Source organism: Lytechinus variegatus, chromosome 10, assembly GCF_018143015.1.
Source record: "Lytechinus variegatus isolate NC3 chromosome 10, Lvar_3.0, whole genome shotgun sequence".
Lineage (NCBI taxonomy): Eukaryota > Metazoa > Echinodermata > Echinoidea > Temnopleuroida > Toxopneustidae > Lytechinus > Lytechinus variegatus.
Window position 1 is genome coordinate 14028538 of NC_054749.1, and position 24615 is coordinate 14053152.

At 36.5% G+C, this 24615-nt stretch overlaps 2 protein-coding genes across 2 annotated transcripts in view; one reads left to right on the forward strand and one right to left on the reverse strand.

Moving 5' to 3' along the window:
• LOC121422229 (TATA-binding protein-associated factor 172-like) overlaps positions 1-17144 on the reverse strand; it is an 80689-nt gene extending 63545 nt beyond the window's left edge. The window contains exons 1-11 of the mRNA XM_041617138.1: positions 17063-17144; positions 13585-13645; positions 12419-12542; positions 10107-10224; positions 9518-9682; positions 9033-9196; positions 7066-7202; positions 5730-5853; positions 3598-3756; positions 3041-3133; positions 764-940 (exon numbers count right to left, since the gene is read on the reverse strand). Of these exons, the coding sequence (XP_041473072.1) occupies positions 764-940; positions 3041-3133; positions 3598-3756; positions 5730-5853; positions 7066-7202; positions 9033-9196; positions 9518-9682; positions 10107-10224; positions 12419-12542; positions 13585-13595 (1272 nt within the window). The 5' untranslated portion in view covers positions 13596-13645; positions 17063-17144. The remainder of the gene's footprint in view (positions 1-763; positions 941-3040; positions 3134-3597; positions 3757-5729; positions 5854-7065; positions 7203-9032; positions 9197-9517; positions 9683-10106; positions 10225-12418; positions 12543-13584; positions 13646-17062) is intronic.
• Positions 17145-17289: 145 nt separating this feature from the next.
• The window catches only part of LOC121422632 (nucleolar protein 12-like), a gene marked incomplete at its 3' end in the record, with an annotated part of 30233 nt that continues 22907 nt past the window's right edge, over positions 17290-24615 (forward strand). The window contains exons 1-3 of the mRNA XM_041617794.1: positions 17290-17466; positions 18624-18775; positions 19494-19612. Of these exons, the coding sequence (XP_041473728.1) occupies positions 17384-17466; positions 18624-18775; positions 19494-19612 (354 nt within the window). The remainder of the gene's footprint in view (positions 17467-18623; positions 18776-19493; positions 19613-24615) is intronic.

Genomic DNA, 24615 nt, shown 5'->3' on the forward strand with positions numbered 1-24615 from the left:
GGCTAACTACTTTGAAAGGTTGAATGGAGTTCAACCTTTAACGTCAACTGACTTTTAAAAAAAATACATATACCTATATTTTGTTTGTTTACAGTTTTATATATATTCTATGTGAATCCTTTACCTTGTACAGGCACTTGTAACACACACATCATTGGCTGCAATAAATGTTTTAATGTATCATTAAAAGACCACAGTGGTCAGTAGCAAGCATTAATATCATTAAGAATGTATGATTTCCTAAAAAGTGCTTTGAGCACTCTACTGAGTGGATTTGGCACGATATAAGTTGAATTATTATTATTATTATCCTTATCAAAAAAGGTTTAGAAGAATACATTTTACTGTGAAAAATCAATAACATACAAATAGATATATTCTCTGAACTGTTTCTTTTTCACTATCACTTACTAACAGTTCCTGTGACTCATCAGTAGTATAAATGTGCAGCTGTGCTACAAAATGTATTCAAACATGGGCAGAGCTTGAATTTTCTCATTCCTTTCTCCCAAAATGACTAAACAAAAAATTTTTTCCCCCAGAAAATATAAACCTAAGAGTAGGATGAAGATATTAATGATGGTGCATCCACAAAGATTTGTTTTTCAAAATAAAAAATGTTTCCTCCCGTCCAAAATATAAGAGCATATAATGATATTAACTTCAAAAAAACTCCCGTGATACAATTGGCACACAATAAATCTCTAGTGTAAAATTTACTTGACCATTTCTTTGAAGCATTTGCATATAACAGACACGTTACCTTCCTAACTGCTAGCAGATACTTGAGTCCCAGCAGTCCACCGTGACGGACCTCCCACTGATTCTGGGCTAGGAGCTGGAGTAGGATCGTACACACTCCGTGCACGGCCTCAGGGGTCATGTGATGTAGGACCACACCCAGAGCTTGGGCACAGGTTTCTCTGACTGGTGCTACCACCTGAAAAAAATAGAGAGCGAGAGCTTTCAATGCATATGATAAGCTTTCTGACCTTTGACCTCACTATCAGGGGTCATGTGATATAGGACCACACCCAGAGCTTGGGCACAGGTTTTCCTGACTGGTGCTACCACCTGAAATATCATGACATGAAAAGTCATTCTAGCTTGCCCAGTATCGTGTGCGCCTCAATGGCGACTGGCTTGAATGCTGCCAAGGGAGTGGAAGATGTGCATAGGCTGTGTGTGATGGAATCCTATGACCAGGCAGTGCTTAGATACAAACAATATACGTCTGAAACTTCTTATGAATAACCATATCAATATCATTATCAGAATTCAATCAATTTGGAACAACAGTTGTCCCGAGAACAAAATATTTTGATGTATATAATGATCTTTGACCTCTACCTTTTTTTTAACTCAAGGCCTACATCACCAAATGATAGTCTTTCATGTTTCACCTTCATTATAACTTTCTATTGGAGGTCTGCATTACAGAACAGCAAATGTAATAAGACAGAAAATTACTACTTCAATATGACAAGAGAAAAATAGTACAAATTATGTGATCATTACCTGTGCCTAGAGCTACTTTATATACCTGTCCTAAATTTCACCAGGGAATTCCTTGCTTCTCTCTAAATATGGCCAAATAACATAACAAGTGGAATGCCTCTGGCCGTCTCACCTGCATCACGCGGTTCAATATAGCAGCAGTGCTGACTTTGAAAACTACTCTAACTCGCACAAGATGTTCAGTGATACATGGTTACTCTTATGTCCTCTTTTTATGAACTAGACCAATAAACTTACAGAGATATGATGGTTATTCAACAAAAAACCCCAACATGGCCAAAGTTCATTGACCTTACATGACCTTTGACCTTGATCATGTGACCTGAAACTCGAACAGGATGTTCAGTGATACTTGATTACTCTTATGTACAAGTTTCATGAATCAGATCCATAAACTTTCAAAGTTATGATGGTAATTCAACAGATACACCCAATTCGGCTAAAGTTCATTGACCTTTGACCTTGGACATGTGACCTGAAACACGCACAGGATGTTCAGTGATACTTGATTACTCTAATGTCCAAGTTTAATGAACTAGACCAATAAACTTTCAAAGTTATGATGGTAATTCAACAGATACCCCCGATTCGGCCAAAGTTCATTGACCCTAAATGACCTTTGACCTTAATCATGAGACCTGAAACTTGCACAAAATGTTCAGTGATGCTTGATTACTATTATGTCCAAGTTTCATGAATCAGATCCATAAACTTTCAAAGTTATGATGGAATTCAACAGATATCCCCAATTCGGCCAAAGTTCATTGACCCTAAATGACCTTTGACCTTGATCATGTGACCTGAAACTAGCACAAAATGTTCAGTGATGCTTGATTACTATTATGTCCAAGTTTCATGAATCAGATCCATAAACTTTCAAAGTTATGATGGGAATTCAACAGATATCCCCAATTCGGCCAAAGTTCATTGACCCTAAATGACCTTTGACCTTGGTCATGTGACGTGAAACTCATTCAGGATGTTCAGTGATACTTGATTAACCTTATGTCCAAGTTTCATGAACTAGGTCCATATATTTTCTAAGTTATGATGACATTTCTAAAACTTAACCTCAGGTTAAGATTTCGATGTTGATTCCTCCAACATGGTCTAAGTTCATTGACCCTAAATGACCTTTGACCTTGGTCATGTGACATGAAACTCTAATAGGATGTTCAGTAATACTTGATTAACCTTATGGCCAAGTTTTATTAACTAGGTCCATATACTTTCTAAGTTATGATGTCATTTCAAAAACTTAACCTCAGGTTAAGATTTGATGTTGACGCCGCCGCCGCCGCCGTCGCCGCCGCCGTCGGAAAAGCGGCGCCTATAGTCTCACTCTGCTTCGCAGGTGAGACAAAAACAGTTGGCTTCATGTCCATTTGACGTGATCTGACTTAATTTGTTGCGTAACTCATGAGACACACGTACATGTCTTCAAACTTTATATTTTCCACAGTAATTTTTTGGGCTGACCTCAATCGACTCAATTGAAGAAATCGCAGCGGCCAATACATACCTCATCTGATACAAAGTCTCCAAATCGATCCAGAGCAAGCACGCACAGCAGACGAAGTGACATATCTTCAAGGAACATCTGGTTGAGAACAACCTACGTGACAAAGGATATCAAATAATTACAACAATAATGATGATAACAATAGCATAGTAAAATAATAATCCTTATAATAAAGTACAATGGTACCACAATAATGATAATAATCATAACAACACTTATATTAATAATATGCAGCATTTAAAACAGCACTTAATACAATGTTGGTAAGAGCTCCATTCTATTATCACAGCATCCCTCATCAGATGTTCAAGCACTCAAGAAATGTCTTCCTTTCAGGTTACTTCACCTAGGTGGTAGGCAAGTGAATGCTATGAAACTGGTTGGCCTCTGTACAAGGCCTATAGGAATTACAGAATTCAGTAATTAAGGGGTTAACACTAACTTGCCTTGCCTGAACATGTTTTATTGATTGCATAGATTATAATATACTGTATGTGAATAGAGTAGCAATGGAAGAAAAAAAGAAATAAAAAAAGGAAAAAAAAATTGCCATATACCTGGTCTACAGATGAGTCAGCTGACTTTCCAGCACTCGGTCCATGGGCCTTGAGCACCTCTCTTAGGCCTGTAGCTGCCCCATGCCTGATCTCCCAAGATTGGTGGAAGAGGTCATTAGTCAGCTGCTCACAGAATGATGTGAAGGACCAGTCTCCAGGCTGCAAAATAGATGGGACGTTTGTTCCACGGATGACATAACATGCATGTCTCATAGCAGAGGGAATCAAGATATATTTCCTTTTCAATTTGTCTATTCATTGATACACTAGATGTCTTTGTGCCATTCTATCACCAGCTGCTTTTGTCCTGTATAGGGCCCATTGCATTTAAGATTTTTTTTCCTTTCAATTTGTCTGATCATGGACACAATAGATATTTTTGTGCCCTCTCTAACACACTTTTTTTCAGAGTATCTGGGGCCCACTGCGTGAAATTCATGATTATGGTGACTTTGCCATCTACTGAATTTTATGACAACAACCAATGAGGAGAGCCTTTATACAGAAATTATTATTTCTTTTAGGTAATCCCCAGGCATTGGTTGTTGTTTATGTTATTGTGCATATTGTATATTGTTAAGTTTCATATGAGAATTTGTTATGTTATTATGTTATGTGTTCCTGGAAATTAAATAAACATAAACATAGACATAATGACTGCCATGGTAATAATGCCCACCAGTCAATTAAAATCAAGAATTAGATTTAATCAGATGCAAGGATTTCATTCGCTTTACAGCAGTTGATAGTGAATATCTTTGCCTATTTGTTTTCTGGGGCCCGTAACACAAAGCTGAGCAATGATTGTACAACAGTTTTCTACGATTCATTCCATAGACTATATTGTACAATCATTCGTGAAAATTGAGTGTACGATTACTCACTAACCTTTGTGTAACGGGACCCTGAAGTACTTCCAAGGTGTGTCAACAACCTCCACCATCACTTAAAAGCCTCTTCCTTTCTCTTTCTTTAACTCTTCCAAGAAAATAGTATTATGGGGTGTCCAAACTTCGTGAACTTTTCAAGAATATTCATCAGGCCTAATCTTGTTCACAAATTATAATTCATACAAAACCAATTCAAGAAATAGTTACAACATTTACGGCAAGATCATAAACTATAAAATCATGGACGAAAATGTAAAGTAGGTCAAGGGATTTCGCCGGTATTGCGATCGCAAAATTCTATTCCGATCGGCGATTGCGGGCTGTGCTGGAAAACCGTTCAGAAAAAGTGTGACCTAACTTCGCGCACCAAAGCTTTTGTGGAGATTTAAACAAAGATTCAAGCTCAAAAACTGAAATATTTATATCAGATTGATGGCAAAATGCTATGGAATCGGTTAGTACCACATTTAACTCACATTTTTGATGATTTCTGCTTGTAAAATGGTGATATCGTGATGCTTGTTGCATTCTTCAAAACGGGCGCTAACGGTGACAAATTTGCAGATCTTTTGCAAATATTTTCATGAATACTGGACTAATCCTAGAGAAAATTTCACCAAAGGGTAATTTTAGGTCGCTTTTCACGTTGATGATGTCAGATTTTAAGGATATTGGCTAGTTTTTGAGATAATGACCGTCTGCGAAGTTTGGACTCACTGCCATACTATCCAAGTTTTCTATGTTTGCCTATAAACCGAATGCACTCATTCCTTCTCTCATCATCATGACCGACCAGCTGGCCCAATCTATCTCTCTTTCTTATCACCCCAGCTCCTTGTCTGCAAGCACAGACCTATAGTTTTTTGCATAGTGCATAATGTACAGTCAGGAGTAGAGAGACTAGGTCCACTCGTTTACTGCCGCTGCGTCGACCCAAGACACAGTCTGAGAGTTTGGAGAATATTCATTTACTCTTGTCATGGTATCATTTGTTAGTGTCAAATTCAGGTCAAATTCAGGGCCCTGTTTCATAGAGGACTTGCAACTGTTGTAAGTTTGCCATAATGGCAACTACCATGGTAACAGGGCTCAGCAGCCAATCAGAATCAAGGTTTCCATGATAGTTGCCATGATGGCAAAGTTACAACAGTTGTAACTCTTTATGAAACGGTCCCCAGGTCTGTGCTTGCAGACTACCAACCCCTTCCCTCTATGTCTCTGCCTCTCCGTCTCTCTCTTTACCTCTTCCAAGAAAATGGTACTATCCACGCTGTCTACCGATGCCTTATCAAAGGACGTACTGGCTTGACTACCAAAGGTGCTCCCGGCTCTCAGTCGTTTCTTGGACGGCTCCTCCTTGTCCATGCTGTGTAGAGGAATTAAAGATAAATACCAGTTGCGGTAACGATCTCAAAATGAGTTCAAACAGGATCCAATGATATTACCACCAAAGTTTTTGTATGTTTCAATAAAAATAGGTGCCAAATAGCTCTGGAAGAAAATGCGTAACTGCTGAGAAATGAGCAAAATCAACATGGAATTCCATCTAATATTGAGTATTTTTCGAAGCAACATTAATACACTGTCTCACATATGCTTTTCTGTGTTAGTGATCATCAGAATTATCGATTTTGAGCTAAGATTTCACGATTTTACAAAGATAAAATAGTTTACATTAATGTAGCAGATCTATGTATAATATTTTGACAATTAACCTGAATTCAAAAAGACTTTCTCATGAAATGATTGTTTGCTGCAACTATTGTCTTTTACATTTAAAGTGGTATGTGTCAGTTTTCATGGGGAATTTCAAACCATTTGGATGTCAATCATGCAGTGTGGAAGAGATTTATGACCAGCAGACATTGTGTAATGTCACTGGAAATTGCCTTGTGGTAGAATCATTATCTCACTCTTCCTAGCCTGACAGTTGCCTGAGAAAGAAGTTCTCAGTGGTACATTGAGTTTGCTTCCCCCCAAAAGAGATCTCTATCACAGGTATCTCCAGTGCTTATTACAAAGTCTGGGCTCAGCAAATAATGATCAACTCCCCATAAAGCTAATGCCTATATTGGCTAAAGTCATCCAAGAAATTTACTTCAACCGTGCAGAACTTGATACTTGGAAAATTGCACTTATGGCCTGATACAAACCAGGTTGTCTACCAAATCCAACTATCTATGCAAAATAAAACAATTATCAATCCTTCTCCTGCAAACTGTAAATGTTAGAATTTATTTGGTAGTAGATCATATTTGTTTGTTTAGAATGACTTTTTGTTTAGTCCATTTTTTTATGATTCATGCCACAAAAACAAATTAACATATGTTATGTAATGAAAAATGTATTATATAAGAATGTTATGAAAGAAGAAGAAAACAATAAATCAAATCAAATTATGTAGGATTCAAGGTTAAATAGATTTGAAAATTCAATATTCATTAGGTGTTACGTTTTTGGTTTCCCATAACTTTAGCACAGAATTACACCATGGTCTAAATTTACCTCAACATAAGAATACAAGTGAAAGCCTCTGGCAGCCTACAGTGGGTAGAAGAATAAAAAAAAAATAATATACCTTGTTCCTTCTAGACCATCTTTGGACCTCTGTTTGGCCAGCAGCTTAGCCTTTCTCTTAGCCCTGTTCTTCTCTCTAGAACTCAGCCCTGGACCAAGACTAGCCATCTCCTGGGCTACAATGTCAGCTGCACTTGCCTTGGTATGAAAAGGTCCAAGCCAAATTATACATGTAGGGAAAAGTTATCAAACCTCATGGATGTTAGATCAAGTGTGTTTGTAAACATTTGCTAAAGGCCTGGTCACACCGCCCGAGCGTTGTTGGAGCGGTAGGGAGAGAGGATCTAATTTCGCTCACAAAAATGGGGAAAAAATCAACAAAACAAAAAAAAAAAATCGAAATCGAAAATGGTGAACGGTAGCGAGCGGTGATGATTTTTACTTTCCGCTCCACGACCGCTACAACAATGCTCGGGCGGTGTGACAAGGTCTTAAAAGATGATGTTTAATTCTGGCTGTGAATTGTCGTAAAGAAGTTGTGAGTGCACAATCCAGAGTGCAGGTTTATTTCACCGAAATAGACCTGCACGAGGGATAATTTTATATTTGGAGTTCATATAGTCCAGTAATATTGTATGATAGAACGTTCACTATTTATTATAGTAAATTGTACAACGCCCACTTAGCTTGTTGTACACGAGCAAATGGGAGGCTGAATGTCAAACATTTGTACTCTTGCAAACATACCATCCAAAATGTAACGTCCATAATGTAAAGTTGCACAGGTCAGGAAAAGGTGACGTCACTATATAAATTAAGATTTTGCGCATTGCATGCACTTGGTAAATGCAGACGTGCAGGACTGACTGGCTAAATGCACACTGCCATTAATCAATATTCTCTCCATTCATTTAACACAGGTTTTACCCTCCAAAACGAAAGTTATATTGTACATATGTACAATATAACTTCTTGAAGGGAGGTCACATGGTACCAATCTAGCCAATCACAACTCTTATTTTCCTACCACTATTTACCATAGGACATTACTTTATGGTTATGGCAAGCAGTAATATTATTCATTTGTTATTACAATAATCATATTTGGCACTTCATAAAAAAGCAATATCAATCCTTTAAAGGGGAATCCAACCCAAATAAATACTTGTTTTATAAGGAAAAGAAAAATCAGACAAGTTGATAGGTGAAAGTTTGAACAATATTGGACAAACAACAAGAAAGTTATGAATTTTTAAAAGATGTAAATATTGGTAATCACTATACCCATGGAGACTTCAAATTGGCCGCATATGGGATGTCATAGTGATGTAAGGCAAGGACTACTCTTCCATGTACTCCAACGTATTATGGCTAAAATGTCATTTCCCCCAAAAGTTTTATTTCAAATTATATTTTTCTGTCATGAGGACATACAACAATATACTACCTGGGTTATATTTAGATCACAGCCCCAGGGGAATGGGTGCTTAGGAGAAAACCACAAATCCATGAAAATAAAGTACATGGCCTATGGGAGGGTTGTCCTTGTCCCTTGTCATAATTTACTTACTCAGTTGCCAATTTGAAATCTACATAGTATTAGTAATCTCAATTTTAAAGCGTCTATAACTTTCTTGTTGCTGGTCCGATTTCTTTCAAACTTTCACCATTATGTTTAATTTAATTTTCTCCTTCCAAGCACAACATTTTATGGCTAAGGCTGGATTCCCCTTTAATTGTTACTATCATTATCCTACTTTGCATTTAATAACTTACTGCATATTAGTAAAATTTGGATTTTAATTAGAAAATAGTTCTATAGACATTTCAGAGGTTTAGTGTTCACTCAATCAAATATATGTATGGTCAAAACGGGATAGTATACATAAAGATATCCAATCATTATGCTGTCAAATATTTTCGTAATTAAAAGAAAGGAAAATATTTAGAGAGGCCAGTGTAAAATAAAACATATAATTAAACACATTTTCACTGACAGATAAGGACAAAAAGCATTTTAAAACTCACTGGTGGTTTCAAGAGGTTGGAGGTTGTTGGAGTCTGAGGAAATGTACTCAGGTCATCATCATTGAAGAGGTCATCCGTTTCCACGCCGATAAGACCAACATCTAGACCAAGCTTCTTCTGGAGTAGCCTCTTCTGTTTGGCCAGCCTTTCCTTAGGGTCACCACCTGCAATGATGAGAACACAAAAGAAAATAAAAAAACACTAGGCATAAAACAAGACAGACACATCGTACAATGTGTATAACGTATAAAAATACATTTGAATACAAATAACTTTTTTTGACGAAAGAAAGGAAGAAGCCGGTAAAAAATGGTGATGCATGGGGCACGGGTCACAAAAGTAAAATTTGAAACCTAACCGTTGCCCAGAGTCAAGCAATCACAGCTAATCCTCTTGTTAAGCAAACACATTTTGCAAAGGGGTAAATGTCATCGGAGCAAACATCATGAAATCTGCAGGAGTTGTGGAAGTGATCAGATACCTACCAACATCTACTTCAAGCTCGTACTCTGATCCTGCCGATCCAAGGAGGGAAGCGCCCTGGTCCAAGACTCGAGCAACATCAAACTTTGAGAACTCTAGACGAGTGGCATCACGCTGTGACTGCACTGAAGGAATACTGATACTGGGTGGACCGTCTACGCCTGGTTCTGAGGTTGGAAAAGAAACATAGGCTAAGCATACCTCGCAAACTCTGGGAATGAAAAAATGTATTCTGTGAATAAAAAAATATATTTCATTATAAAATGCGTGGCGACTCATCGCGGCGCTCAAGCTGCATGTAAGTGAAAATGCGCACTGCTATTGCAGATGAAAAAAAACATTGAAAAATATCTCACCCTGGTTTCAACAAAACGATTGAATAAAAGACATATTACCAGAAATTACATTGATCCAATAACCATATTTGTGTAAGTTTAAGAAATAGAGATGTATAGAGATGATTTTTTCTCAATAAATTATGATGAAAGCTGAAAATTATATTCAATTCTTAGAAGAGCATATATGGGGGAGGGGTGGGGTGGCACTGTGTTAACTATTTGTGATAGCAGATCATTAAGGAGCTACATGTACCTGGTTTCATAGGATCAACTGGATGACAAGTTTGTGGTACATTCTTCGCGATGGCTTCCACGGCTTGCCCAGCAGCAATCCTCGTCTCCCAAGATCCACTCTTCAAATATATATGAACCTGTCGATATGGTTATAATGAAACAAGAAAAACTATGAATAAGGTGATAGGTAACCAAAAATGCGATTCAGATCATTTGGAGTAGCATGTAGTTTGAAGCAATATTTCATTAACTTCATATTGCTTCAATCTAGAATGAATATCGCTCCATTATCGGTAAGTAATTTATCTACAATATATTTTTATGTAAGACACAGTTTATCAATGTTGGATTAAAGATGCAACACATGTATTGTACTTTTTTTTGACAAATAAAAACTGTAATGATATAAAAATATTGCACAAGAATAGGTGATCTTTACTCTGATTTTGTGTGTTAAAAGTGACCTATCATTATGGACAATATGACTCAGCAATGCAAATCCTTATTATACGATGCTCTTTATTTCATACTTTTTATGGTCATATATTGTTCATACCATCTTTTAGTTGTTTTTGAAATATTGAAAGATGGTACTTGCAGTTTCAAATATGATGAGCAAAAACTGATTTAGACTTCAGGAAAGTTGCTGATTCCAACATCATTCTGGAATTTTACACACAGAGAATCACACTACTGTCACTACTTGTTCCTTCCTCATATCATATATTCCCTATATTTTGCACTTAACATGTACATGTATTTGTGTCAGAAGTTTATTTTAAATTTAACTCCCCTTTACTACATGGTTGGGTAATTCTAATTCACTCTTTACCTAATTTGTTTATGAATAGACCAAACCTAACTGCTAGAGCAGGCAACTCCTCACTGTGTTTGATAGCTATTGTGTTTGTGTGTGCACTGCATTTAGGGCAATGCAAGCAAATTTTCATCAGACAGAAAAAAAAAGCAAGCATAGGGTGCAGTAGTATCTTGTAATAGCTCATTGGCTAGTAAGGCCAGCACTTTGGTGCCTCGCCTTCATTATGTGGAGTAACATGTAAGCCAGCTGTAGTTAGTACACTGGTTTGAGTTCAAGGTCCAGACTGTAAGTTGAAGGGGTTTTTTTACCATGTATTTAAGGAAAGCTTTGATAATATTTAGAAACTGAGATGATAATTTGTAAGTAACAATTGAACTTGATTTATTCCTTGAAAAAGGCTTGAAGCATTTATATGTCCTTACACACGTCAAGAAATGATTGCTACAGGACTTGACTTAATATTCAAATACTTAAAGAGATGAGGTATTTTGTCACTTAATGAAGGCAATTAGTCTTTCTATTTAATGTTCAAAGCTTTTGTTTAAGCTCTGTAACCTTTGTTAACTGAGGTGATTTTATATGACAACACATTAGATTAATTTTTCACCTGTTGAATAGAACACTAGTTAGGTAACCAAAACAAGTACAACATGTTTAATGACCTCGTACTCAAATTTGAATTGTTGCCTTACATTCCATTCTATAACAAAGGGGGAAAAATTATCTATGTAAGTCTATTTAAGGACTGTTGGTTTATGATATCACCAGTAAATAAACAAATATTCAATGCTCCTAGTGTGATTATTCTGAATACTACACGAGTGTAACTTGAAGCAGTCTATTCAACTTGGCTTCACATTCTTGATTCAAGAATGCGAGGCCAAGTTGAACAGACTGCATCAAGTTGCACGTATTTAAACGACAAGTCCACCCCAACGAAAAGTTGATTTGAATAAAAAGAGAAAAATCCAAAGAGCATAACACTGAAAATTTCATCAAAATTGGATGTAAAATAAGTAAGTTACGACATTCTAAATTTTTGCTTAATTTCACAAAACAGTTATATGCACATCTTGGTTGGTATGCAAATGAGGAGACTGATGATGTCATCTACTCACTATTTATTTTGTATTTTATGATATAAAATAGGGAATATATTTTTCTCCTTATTGTCAAGTGAATAACGATTAATTCCTCCCTGAATATGTGGAAGAAGTATTGTTTAATACTATATGGTTCAGTCAAGTTGGTCCTTGTCAAAGTTATAAAACTGAAATATTGTATAATTCAAACAATAAAAAACAAAAGAAATAGTGAGTGAGGGACATCATCTACTATCCCATTCAAGTTGTGCATATCACTGTTTTGTGAAAAATATGCAAAATTTTAAAATGTCATAACTTTCTTATTTTACATCCCATTTTGATGAAATTACAGCATTTTGCTACTTCAATTTTTCTCTATTGATTCAAATCAACATTTTTGTGGGATGGACTTGACCTTTAACATACCTTAGAGAGTAGGATATGAAGATCATGAGGATGCAGCTTCTGAACTTCTCCCAGCTGTTGTGCAGCGGCCCTCCTAGTGACTGGTGTTGACCCTGTATCTAGCAGTAGGAACAGCCTGTCAAGCCTACATGTATACACAAAAAATTTTAAAAAATGATAATCAGACATCTAGTAAATTGTTATTCAATTCAAAATGCAACCCTTCCACCCCATTTCTCCCTCATAAAAAAGGAGACGAAAACTGAAAAGCATTTTAGAAAATGAATGGATGCCGAGTATTGATAATAGAAATAATGCATGTCATGTCATTTCAGACTTTTGAAAGATTAAAAAAAAATCAAAGAGGCCACTCGAACCAAAAAATCAATAACAAATATATGTACAATTTGAAACTATTTTCATATATTCAATGCCCAATTTCTGCATTCACATTACCTGCAGGGAATTCATACATTGATACTGACAAAATAGATACTGACAGTTTAAAAGCAGTTTTGCTTCTTTTGGGTCCTGGCCATTTTTAAATACCCGGTAGTCATTTTGTTTGTTAATGGATGACTCGGATGATTTTTTTATGATGATCATGTAATATGTTGATTTTAAACGGTCAAATAAGTGAGATGAAATGAAAACCATGAAGGAAAAATTCACCCTGACTACAGGTTGGTTTTAATAACAGCAGAAAAAATTAGAGAAAATTATTGTTGAAGGTTTGAGGAAAACTTTTAACGAATAAGAGAGTTATGAAATATTTATTTCTGATTTGTGGTATCATATGCGAGCAGCTCCACACATATAACATTGTACATTTCAGACATTCTATTTTTCAATGGAAAATGAAGAATAAAAATATTTTTTCTGATACGAGGGGGCATGAAATGATGTTCCTGATGATAATGTATATTCACCCCCACAAAGAAAATCATTCATACTTTTTTTTTACAAAATTACATTTTGGGGAATTTAGATTAACATCACATAACATATAGAGCAGATGCTTGTCTGTGACATCACAAAATAAATACAGTAGTATAAACATTCATAACTTTCTTTTTCCCAAAAATGATTTTCATCAACCTTCCCCAATATTTTACTCTATTATTACATGTATGTAATTATCAAAAAAAAATTGACATTGGGGTGATCTTCTCCTTTAAATATTATACCTTGTAGCCATATTGATCTAGGAGACATCAAATCAACATAGGAAGCTTGAATCTTGGGATCCTGAAAAAGAGAAAGAACAAAAAATGTTCGTTCGAATTACTTTTAGAGCATGTGACAAACAACAATAACATGCTATTTGCCCTTGTCCCAAAATAAATTAAAGGAAATTCATTGTCATTGCACTCAAAACTATTCACAATTTTATAAACTTTGGTATCCAAGGTATACAATGCACCAAAATTTTAAGTTTTGCCACATTTTTGTCATTGTTCTTGGGTTTGGAATAAAAGTCTTAATTTAAGTTTAGTTAGAACAGGTCCCTATTTTCTAGACCAAAAGCTTCAGTCTCTGTATTTTGGTTGTTCCGCTGAACTATGTTGGCTCCACTCACCAATACATAGACTGAAGAGCTTGGAGGCCCGTACGTACAGCCAACGTATAAGTGAACGTTTTATAGGTCGCGGTTTAAAACTGTTTTTAAGCGAAATTTACAGTTTCATGGTTTCCATTATCAGGGAAATGTAAGTAATTGCGTACCTTGGACCAGAGTTATTGATAAAAATCCTCTGGATGATCGAAAAAATCTTTCATCTAAGTCGACAGTTTCACCTGAGCTGACGGTTTTTCTTGCAAGTTGCCATCTTGAATGACATCATTATCGTTATTAACTTTTTAATGTCTCAATATATTGAATGTCGTCTGCTACCTGTGATCGTAGCTGTTTAGCTCGCATGTGCCCAGGGCAGATCGCATAATAATTAATATAGAAAGCAATATCAATATCACATTCATAAATTGTTGACGCCCTCTCCGTTCGTTTGTAAATATTTCATATTTTGGCTGCCATTTTTATCGTTTTTCCGGTGTCCAAGACAATTAAACATCGGTAAAGTACAATTTTCATACCTTTTCATCAATATCGTTGAAAGTATTTTAATCATTGAATATCAAATATTCAAAGTTTGTAGTTTATAAATCCTTAGAGTGTAAATTCGATGTGTAAAAGTACATCAAAGTGTCGACAGTCAATTGACAAAAGGGAGGACGTGATAACACATGCGAGCGTGAGCTCACACGAACACTCTACCGTCAGTGAATGGGGATTATGGTAAAATGTCAGAAATTGTTTTTATAAATCCCCAGAAACGACGGTTATTCCTGTCTACCTATTTTCATGATTTTGTAGGTATGTGCGAATACGGAGCATCGCTTTTGACAGTCAGTGGAATATCAATGTTGACTTTTCTAAAATTAAAATCGTGGGTGGAAATCCCAGGGGGACATGTCCCCCTACCCAAAATAATAGGGGGACATGTAACAATAATACATTTTTTTTTCTTTCTTTTTTGGTCAAACTTTTTGGGGTTAAAATGACCTTACTACAGTTTGGGGATAAACCTTTTTTTTTAACTTGTCACAGTTGCCAGCGAAAGCTGGGGGAAGTGTACCCCCCCGCCCTTAATTTGAGGTGGGGGATGATCCCCCCACCCCAATCTTTTTTTTTGATAACCTTTTTTTTTGTTTGTCAAATTTAGTTTTCTGCGTCCCCCCTATAATTTTTGGTTGATAACCTTTGGTGTATTTTTTGATTATCAAAATAATTTGGTGGTGGTCCCCCCTAAAATTGTTGGCTTTTGCCGCCGATGCCAGCGTCCCCCTACCTTTGGGGCCAATTTCCGCCCATGATTAAAATGCAAAAAATATGTTGTTTAATTTTTCACTCTTGTAAGAAAATACATGAAAACTCAGAGGAAATATTTCACTTCCACATGGCTCTATTGTCTATTTTTTTTCTATGTTATTCATTTTTTTCTATTTTATTATAATTATTTTTTTTTTTTCAAGGGTGCAGGGGGGGGGTCGTGTTCATAAGTTGAAATGGGGATGGGATTTGTATAAGTTTTTGTGTCACTTTTGTTCTCTTGTTTTGAGTGTTTGGAGCTTTGATGCCTGTTTTTGTTGCTGTTCAGAGCTTTATTTATGTGCAGTGATTTCACGCTAGAATATGAACTTATTTTTCATTAAAAAAAAGAGTGCTCGAACAGGGCCTTTGTTGTAATCATACATATCTAAGAAATGCATATATTAAAGCTTAATTTTTATGTTTCCTTCTTGATACTTGAATTGCATGCAATGCTACATCTTAACACCCTCAGACTCTGCTGCTCATCCTTCCTAAAAAAATTGTAATCGAATGCCCACGGTCTCCAAAATGAAAGCTACATTATCCATCTATAAACAAATTGTTGAAACAATAAAATACATAAAGAATTGGTGAAACAATCAAATACATCAGAAAAACACACTTGTATTTTTATACCATACAAAGTACATGTACAAAAGGAATGATATTTTTCATTTGTAAAAAAAGACCCCATACATACATGTACACAATACTAAAGTTGAAAAAGAGCTAATTGTAATTTATATCAGAAAAACAAAGAAATACATTAGAAATTACAAAAACAATACTTTAAACAAATTCATTTAGGAAATTATCTACATGATGCTGTTTTGATGCCAACTAAATTATATATAAATTATCTCTCATAATCACCTTCATTTGGCAAAAAAAGAGGCGAGTAATTGTGATTTTGCGTAATTTGCATAATTAATTAGAATTAATTAAAAGAAATTATTTTACACATATTAAGAAGAAAAATTACCAAGTGAAATTATTACACATCAATTGAGTTTTCTTTCACCTTACCATTGATACCTAAATTACTTCAAAGGGCTCAAGAACAAAGAAGTTAGAGCCCGTTGAAGACTTGGGTTCAAAATGGTCACAAAAATCGGTTATGCACTCCATTGACTTTAAATTAAGACAATGACCACAAATAAAATTTGGATAAATATGCACGACTTAAACTGGAATAACTTTATAATTTCTTGATGAAACTTTGAGTTCTTGGTATCATTTGAAAGGTCTTTTAAGGGCTTTTAAATGATACCAAATTCATTGAGATTTGAGGATTTTCATTTTTTTTGTCACATACCTAGATTTTGTGTTAAAAAAAATGTTGTGCCAGTGTGTTGTGCAGCCATTGGCAGAAGTTGTAATTTAGCAGAGCAATTAGGCCTATGTATTTTTAAACACTGTGACATGCACTGACTAAGCCTATACAAAATCATAAGAAATACATAACTGAAAAATGACACCCAGTCCTCTAGGCTCTGACTTCCCTAGCTCTCACACCCACACCCAGGGCCAAATTCCCTCCCCTGCGCTGCAGTGCAGCTGCATTGGCCCTGCCCGGCCCAGCAGGGCCACATCTAGGGGCTCACGCTCCCGTCCGCGCCCGGCTTGATAGCTCTACGATACCGCTTGCTCCAAATTGTGTCTGCCTGCCCCATAACACGGGACGCATCCGGCGACCATTTATTGTTAGAGCTAGAGTTTACTAAAATTATTTCAAAAGAAAACCGTAAATTATACCAACACACACACATTAAAGTCGTTCTTTAGCAACTTACCTATGCTACGGTGAAGTAAAATGATAAAACTTGAAAAGTTTGCTGGGATTATCTTCACTCAATCGAGCGAACGTAAGTCCCGTCAAAGGTCGAGAGGCAAAAGGTCATAGGTTGGCTAGCTACACGTGCGCGTGGAATCTGTCGCAGTAGTATTGTAAACAACAGACATATCATAAAGCACGCAAATTTCGCATAGGAAATCGATCATATTTTACGTACTTTACGGTACTACTGTATTGCTTGCCCTCTGTAATGAGGTTTGGAAATGGGATTTTGAGGTCTTCCCCACGCAGTTAGTCCATCATCAGATCATCGATCATCATGCCAAGTGACAAGTTCAGACAGAGAAATCCAAAGAATAAGCAGACTAAATTTCAGCTGGTTTTTGATGAAGGAAGCAGAAGGTAAAAAATATAAAGTTCAAACATTGAATTTTGAAAAACTTGTTTGACATGTTTGACCTGAAAATGAGTCTGAGCGAAACTTTGTCATGAAACTGAAGTAAAATGTGGAACTGAAAGCAGAGATGCCAAGTTCAAAGACCAGCTGAGCTGTGCTATACCAAAAGCTTCAGTCTCTGTTTTGTTGTTCTTCACTCACCAAATACAGAGGAGAAATTCTTTTAAAAATGTTTAAAAAAACTCCTCGAAATAGACGGCTGCCAGCTGTCTAAGCTATGCCATAGTATTGAGATTTTTCTGTGAATCTGACTGAGATCACAGAATGTATAATATGGGGATAGGCTGTGATAGTTGCGTTAGAGATTTGAGGGGATGATCGAACAAGAGTCCAAAATGCTTGAGTCTCATGCATAATGCGTGAGACTTGGTAGCTCTGTGAAAGTTGAAATTAGGCTGAAACTGAGGGGGGGGGGGGTGGATGTGCAGCTGATGTGAGATTGAGTCATTTGAGTGATATGAAAGTAATTGAGGCGAAACCATGGTTTTTATGGAACCACTGGTCAGTCTTTGTACAACCATCCATGATCATCACACAGTGTGAATAGAATGGATGTGGACATGGGAAACCGATGCTTCGCAAGGGCAAGGCAGCGTAGCTCAGTCGATAAGATCGTAGATCTCAACGTGAGAGGTTTGAGTCCCCGCTCATGCCGAAACACGTCTTAACAAAAAAAAATCTGATGCTCACCAGCGTTGTGGTCCTGGCAAAATTCATGTCAAGTCACCTGATGCGTTCATGCCCAAGTCCAAGAGGGCCCTGCATCATACTGGTAAAAATTATGATCATTTGCCAACACTGGGTTACTATATTTCTTATTGCAATAATTGCAGAGTGAACTCGCAATAAAGCAAATAATTTATACTCTCCAATTCAATGCAGGCTCTGGCTAGTTCAGAGATGTTGAGTTCAAGAGTCATCTTTCAAGTTCAAGAATAAAAGTAACAAAGAAAATGCTGAATGTGATCTGAATGGAAAACTGAAATTCAAAAGCTCACATCATCACTAATCATATTCAAAAGTTCTGTTTTTTTCTTCTACGTTTGTAATGCCTAAAAATATTAAGAAATGCTTTATTATTTTTTGAATTCCCCTTTCATAGTGAGTTTCTGACCGGCTTCCAGCGAAGAAAGAAAGCTCGAAAGAAGATTGCTCTGCAAGAAGTAGAGGAGAAGAGAAAAGAAGATAGGAGGAAAGAAAGACAGAAGAGGAGGGATGCTCTGGAAGAAGAACTGAAGAACATCAGACTTCCTGGTAAGTTGTCGCCCTACATGTTAAAATCTCTTGATCATGCAGCCACCAGACGGTATACCAAAAGGCCAAACTATTGTACACCACAGACCCGGGGGGGGGGGGCACTTCCAGTGACAAGTGGATACCATGCTTGACCATTGGGTCCTGAAAATTGCCCTAAACAAGTATTTTTCATATTCTGAATATGCACTCCTTGACAAGTATTGGCATGTGAAACCCTACCCTTAACAAGTATTGGAAATAAAACAATACCCTTGGCAATTATTCCCTGAATTGAACCCCTAAACAAGTACAGCGATATTTTAATTGTTATTTATTTGTCACGGACTTCGGTTTTGCCGTTACCTACATCATTGGGTTTAGGATGGCCCCAACTCGCACAAATCGTACTCTAAACACGTAGCATTGACTGTTGGGGCAAAATCTACATCCTTTATATAACATTCTATTATTGTTACCCTCCCAAATTTGACCCTAGTGAAATAGTGCCCTATCTTGGAAAAGACATCCCTTTTTACATGTTTTTGGGGGCACGCATGGTATCCACTCGTCAATGTAAATGACCCCCCCCCCGGGCCACAGACTTCTTCTCAAGGCCACACAGTTTATTTCCAATTCGTCTACTCACCATTTAGTCTAAGAACCAGTTGGTCCAATAGCCATTTAGTCCATATGCCATTTGGTCTAATTCGTTTACTGCACATTTCTTGTCTCTCAGATCTGGTAACATCAACTCAGAAGAAGAAAGATGAGGTGTTTGATCATCCGGAACACACAGTAACGGTTACAACCAGCCTTGATCTCAAGAAAGAACATGGAGGAATTGGAGAAAATCAGGTACCAATTATTCCATTTCATTCATATTTGCTAAGGCTTGTGTCATATACAGTGCATATCAAAAAAAGCGGGACAGATTTGAAAAGTCTATAAAATCTTTGTTTCAAATTATGATCTCTATATTTTGGTGTCAGTACGTGCTCTGGGGTCTTATCCTTAAATGCCATTAATATAATTTAGTTTCGTTCATGCTTGAGCGAACACGGAATGTTTTTGTCTGGGGTAAAAAAGGAGGCTTGCGCCAAAATGGCATAAAATGATCAATATGCTGGTCGGACTTCTTGCTAATCAGCAGACTTCCTCTTAACCTTTTCATTATCTTTGCCATAATTTTCGAATTATGCGGTCAAAATTCATTTCCAAATCTACTCATTTGCTTGAATAGTTCTGTTGTTGTTCTTTTTTTAATATGTTCTCTTTTAGCTTTGAATATTACTTCTTTAGGCAAGAACTTTTTTTTAAAAAACCAAAGTATGGGAGATCGAGCGTTTTTTTCAAATCCTTTCATTGTGTGCTACAAAGGTTATGGTGCCTTTGATCAGTGGCATACTGAGGGGTGGGGGCTTGGGGTGCCCCAAATAAAAAATCATGACCAAACAAAAAAGTGGGAAGGAAAATAACAGAAAACATAGAAAGTGAAATATGATATCATTTTTTTAATATCATGTCAAAATCACAAAATTTGATATTTTAATAAAAAAGTGGAAATTTTTGCTTCCTCACTTCACAACTTTTTGATACATTTACCTGATCTACCATATCTTTCTCCTTCAAAATTGACTCGATTCACCATTGCCATTTGAAAGACATGAATCCTTTCCTGTTTGTCCTGTCAAGCACATAATTAAACTTGGTGAAGGATTCAATATCCCCTTGAAAATAGGATTCCTGCCTTTTATAGGTACCATAACATAATTTGTTTCACATAATAATTATTAAAGGTAAAAATAACATAATTTTTTTCACATAATAAAAGGATTTGAATAATTACAAATCTCCCAATTAATAATGCAAATCTTCTTACTTGGGTTGACAAAAATTCTCTTCTTTTCTTACTTATGAATGAAAATTAAAAGGTAAAAGAAGTTTAAATGAAAAACCATATAATTCAGGAAAATAAATAAATTTGTAAATGAAATTGGACAGAATAATTCGAAAACTATGGCAAAGAAAATGAAAAGATTAAGAGGAAGTCTTCTGAGTAGCCAAACTCTACTCATCAAATTTCCCATTTCTGCCATTTTGGCGCAAGCCTCATTTTGAACAAAAACGTCCCGTGTTTGCTCAAGCATAAACAAAATTTTTTTTTTTGAATGGCATTTCAAAGATAAGATCTTAGAGCATCTATTAACATCAAAATATAGACGTAATGATTTGAAACAAATTTTTTAGACTCTTCAAAACTGTCCCGTTTTTTTTGATACGCACTGTATAGGACTTACAGTTGTGATTTTGCCATCATGTCAGGTACCATGGTAACAGGGCACAGCAGCCAATCACAGCAAGGTGTTCATGGTACAGTAGCGCCCAAAATAAAGTTGACACCCTTAACGCACGTAACGCCGCACCGGCCCGCACTGCGTTTATTTTTTCATTAACGTTCACGCGCGTTATTGCCAGCGCGGAAGGATATCAAACAAAAAAAAAAAAAGTACCTCGTAGACTTACGTCGCATAATTATTGCGATAACGAACGCGATAATAGCGCAATAATCATGAAGATTGTCATAATAAGATGAATCGGCGCGCCGATGTTTTACTAAAACCTCGTGTAAATATTTTGAAATTTACCACCCTCTTGGAGATCGAAATCCAGGAAATCCAAGGGTGTCGATTTGGGTTGATTAACGGTGCGCTAGTTGACAAGTCAACAAACTGAAGAAGTCTCGGAGGAGGTGACTTGGTTTGACCAGACCTCGGAGATGCCAGAACACTCGTCGTCTCGTGCCATCATGAGAATGCTCGATCCGTTCTGATTTGGAGTTCAGTTGTTTTCCCCATGATTCATTAATATACTCGTTTTAACTAGTGTCACTTTTTAAGAATTCTCATTTGTCTTATCGTGTTTCACTTTCTTTAAATGCGTGTAGTTTGTTTTCAACCTAAAAGACATTTTGTCCAAGAGCAAAAATAAATAAAAATAACATGATAAAAAAGGTTTTCAACCCAAAATTATGACATTTCGTCTAAGAAAAATTTTGACAAGCTGAAGCAGAAATAAATAAAAAAAAGAGGCATTTTTGTTTTCACGGCATTTTTACATTACAAATTTTAATTGTGCTTCTCGAAAGTGGGGGGATCCCCGGGATCCGCCAGTGCTAGTGGATACAAGATAATACGCGGGTGTTGTACCTCTGTGTTGTGATGTTATGTGATGTTGTAAGAGAGATTGGCAAAGCGAGGGGGAGACACCATAGGCGGCGGAAGCGGGGGGGGACGTGTCCCCCCCTAAATTTGAGGAGGGGGGACGGTCCCCCCCTAAATTTGTTGTTGATGACTTTTTTTTTTTTTTTTTTTTTTTTGCTTGTCAATTTATTTTCGTACGTCCCCCCTAAAATTTTTGGGAACCTTTTTTTTTTTTGCTTCTCAAAATTTTTTTGGTTGTCCCCTCCTAAAATTTTTGGCTTCCGCCGCCAATGGGAGACACACATAAAAAGATAATAAATACACAGAAAGTAATACGACTTGAGAAACCACAAGAGAATGACACAATTAAATAGCGAGATGCATAAAGATAGTCCTTTAATTTGTTCCCAGATCAGGATGAAAAAAAAATCAGCTCCCGCTTTGCGCTCGTATAACTTATTGGAAAAGATTTCAATGTATCAGATCAGATCTATCATTTTCAGCTCGAGCTGAACTATGTCATCTTCATGAGTCACACTGTAAGCAGACCAGTATATATAACTTCAGCTAACGCTTTGCGCTATATTTTTTTTTTTGCTGAGATACAAACCGTGATACACAATTATCTTCGGCACAAACATTGCTCATTACAATGCTTAATTTCCAGGGCAAACGACATGTTATTTCCCCCAATATTTTAGCTCACTCTTATTTGTGTGATATAATTTGTTAGTTAATTTCTTTGAGCTCTCTGACAGTTACTAAGCTTTATTCTTACACACAAAAAAGGTAAGGTTAGGGGAAGATGGGGCAAAGGACCCCAGGCTTTCGGGCAAAGGAATTTTGAAATTTGCATAAGTTAATAATTTTGAAGCAGACGTTCGACATGGCGGCATAGTATCAACCATGAACTTGTAACATGTAAGAATAAAGCAATTAAAGTATATCACGGCTACATCTTGAACTGTTCAAAGGAACCACAAAAAAATCAGCTTTTACCTGCAGTTCAGCAGTTCAGGGAAATGGATGAAAATACCCCCCCCCCCCCTTATTGGCGGAAGCTGCATCCGCGGCCCCTGTTTCTGTCAAGTTTTCAAGATCCATTTGATGGTGTAGTACTATCGTAGCCGGGATTTATTTGGGGGGGGGGGGGCGATGATTGCACGCGAAGTGTATAACACTTGCAGTCTTGCAGAGCGCGCAAATTTTAAATAATTTTTCTTCCCGCTCGAAGCGTGGATGTTAAATTGCGTTATAAAAAAAATAACAAATGCCTACTTTGGTATAATCAGATTTGATAGAAAAAAGATTCAGCAGCATTAAAAACAGAGTAGAAGACAAGTATGCTATGCAGTAAGGGAGAAGTAATCCTACCCGCGGATGACATAGATGCTCTGAAATTTCGAAGAGCAAAATTTCCAGGTCATATCATGGTAACACCAACAGGATTTGTTTATAATTGTGCTCTGGCATTATTAGCTCATTGCGTGATATTTAAACACAAAAGGAGGGGGAACATCACGGTGACTTCTCTTTTCATATCCTTTTCGCCGTTGTCAGAATAATGTTTTCTATTTCTATAGAGAGTAACAAAAGGTAAATCAAGTATCTTAACTCCTTAGCATCTCAAAACAATTTTGAAACATGTCCTGATCATTCGTTAATTAAATCTGAGATGTTTGTGACTTCTATTTCATTTCCTTTTGCCGTTGTCGGAATGTTTCTTTTATATTTCTTAGAGAGTTCATAACAAAAAGTATATAAAATATATGTTAACTCCTTAGCATCTCAAAGCAATTTTGAAACATATCCTGGTCATTCGTTCATTAATCTGAGATGTTCGTGATTAAAATCGTGAATTCTCTTTTATTTTGTTTCCTATTTGCCGTTCTCGGAATAGTGCTTCATTTATCTTTCTTTGAGAGTTCATATCGAAAGGTATTATTTTAACTCTTTAGCATCTCAAAACAATTTTGAAACATGTCCTGATCATTCGTTCATTAATCTGAGATGTTTATGACTTCCATATCAATTTGTTTGCGCTCCTTTTTTGCAGTGCGTAGCGTGTTAAATTATTTCCCTATGGAGAATAATAGAAAATACGCAGTTTTTGAGGGATTTACTAAGATATCTCCCAAACGCGTCAACAAGGTGATCTATCAAACCAGAATAGAATAGAGCAGATTCTCACCTTGAACATGATATGATTTTCAGTCAATTTTAGTCAAATTAAGTTCTGTCACTTTTGAGGTTTTTGGAACCTTTCTTGATGATTTTGAAAATCCATTTGTACATGAGCCAATGGGCAAGTGCGGGAAACGAAACGTTTGGTGCGACTTCACATTGTTGTAAAAAAATATATACGTCACAATAGACCCTATCAAAAAAAGACATTTTGCAGAAAATGCTGTAGATTGCGAATACCTAAGAATGATTTTGATTGGATAAAAAAAACCTCTGTCACTTTTCACATTTGCAAAAGCTTTTGCAATTTGGTCACTATAGTTTGGCGGCCGGTTCAGCCGATGGCATTGTGTGTACACAGTAAACACGCATAGCTAGGCAACGCAGCGCGTGAAGAATGTCACTATTCGTACAGCGACGACTTGAGTGTATGTTGGATAGAACCGTACCATTTTTGACCGGGGGGTGTGCCAA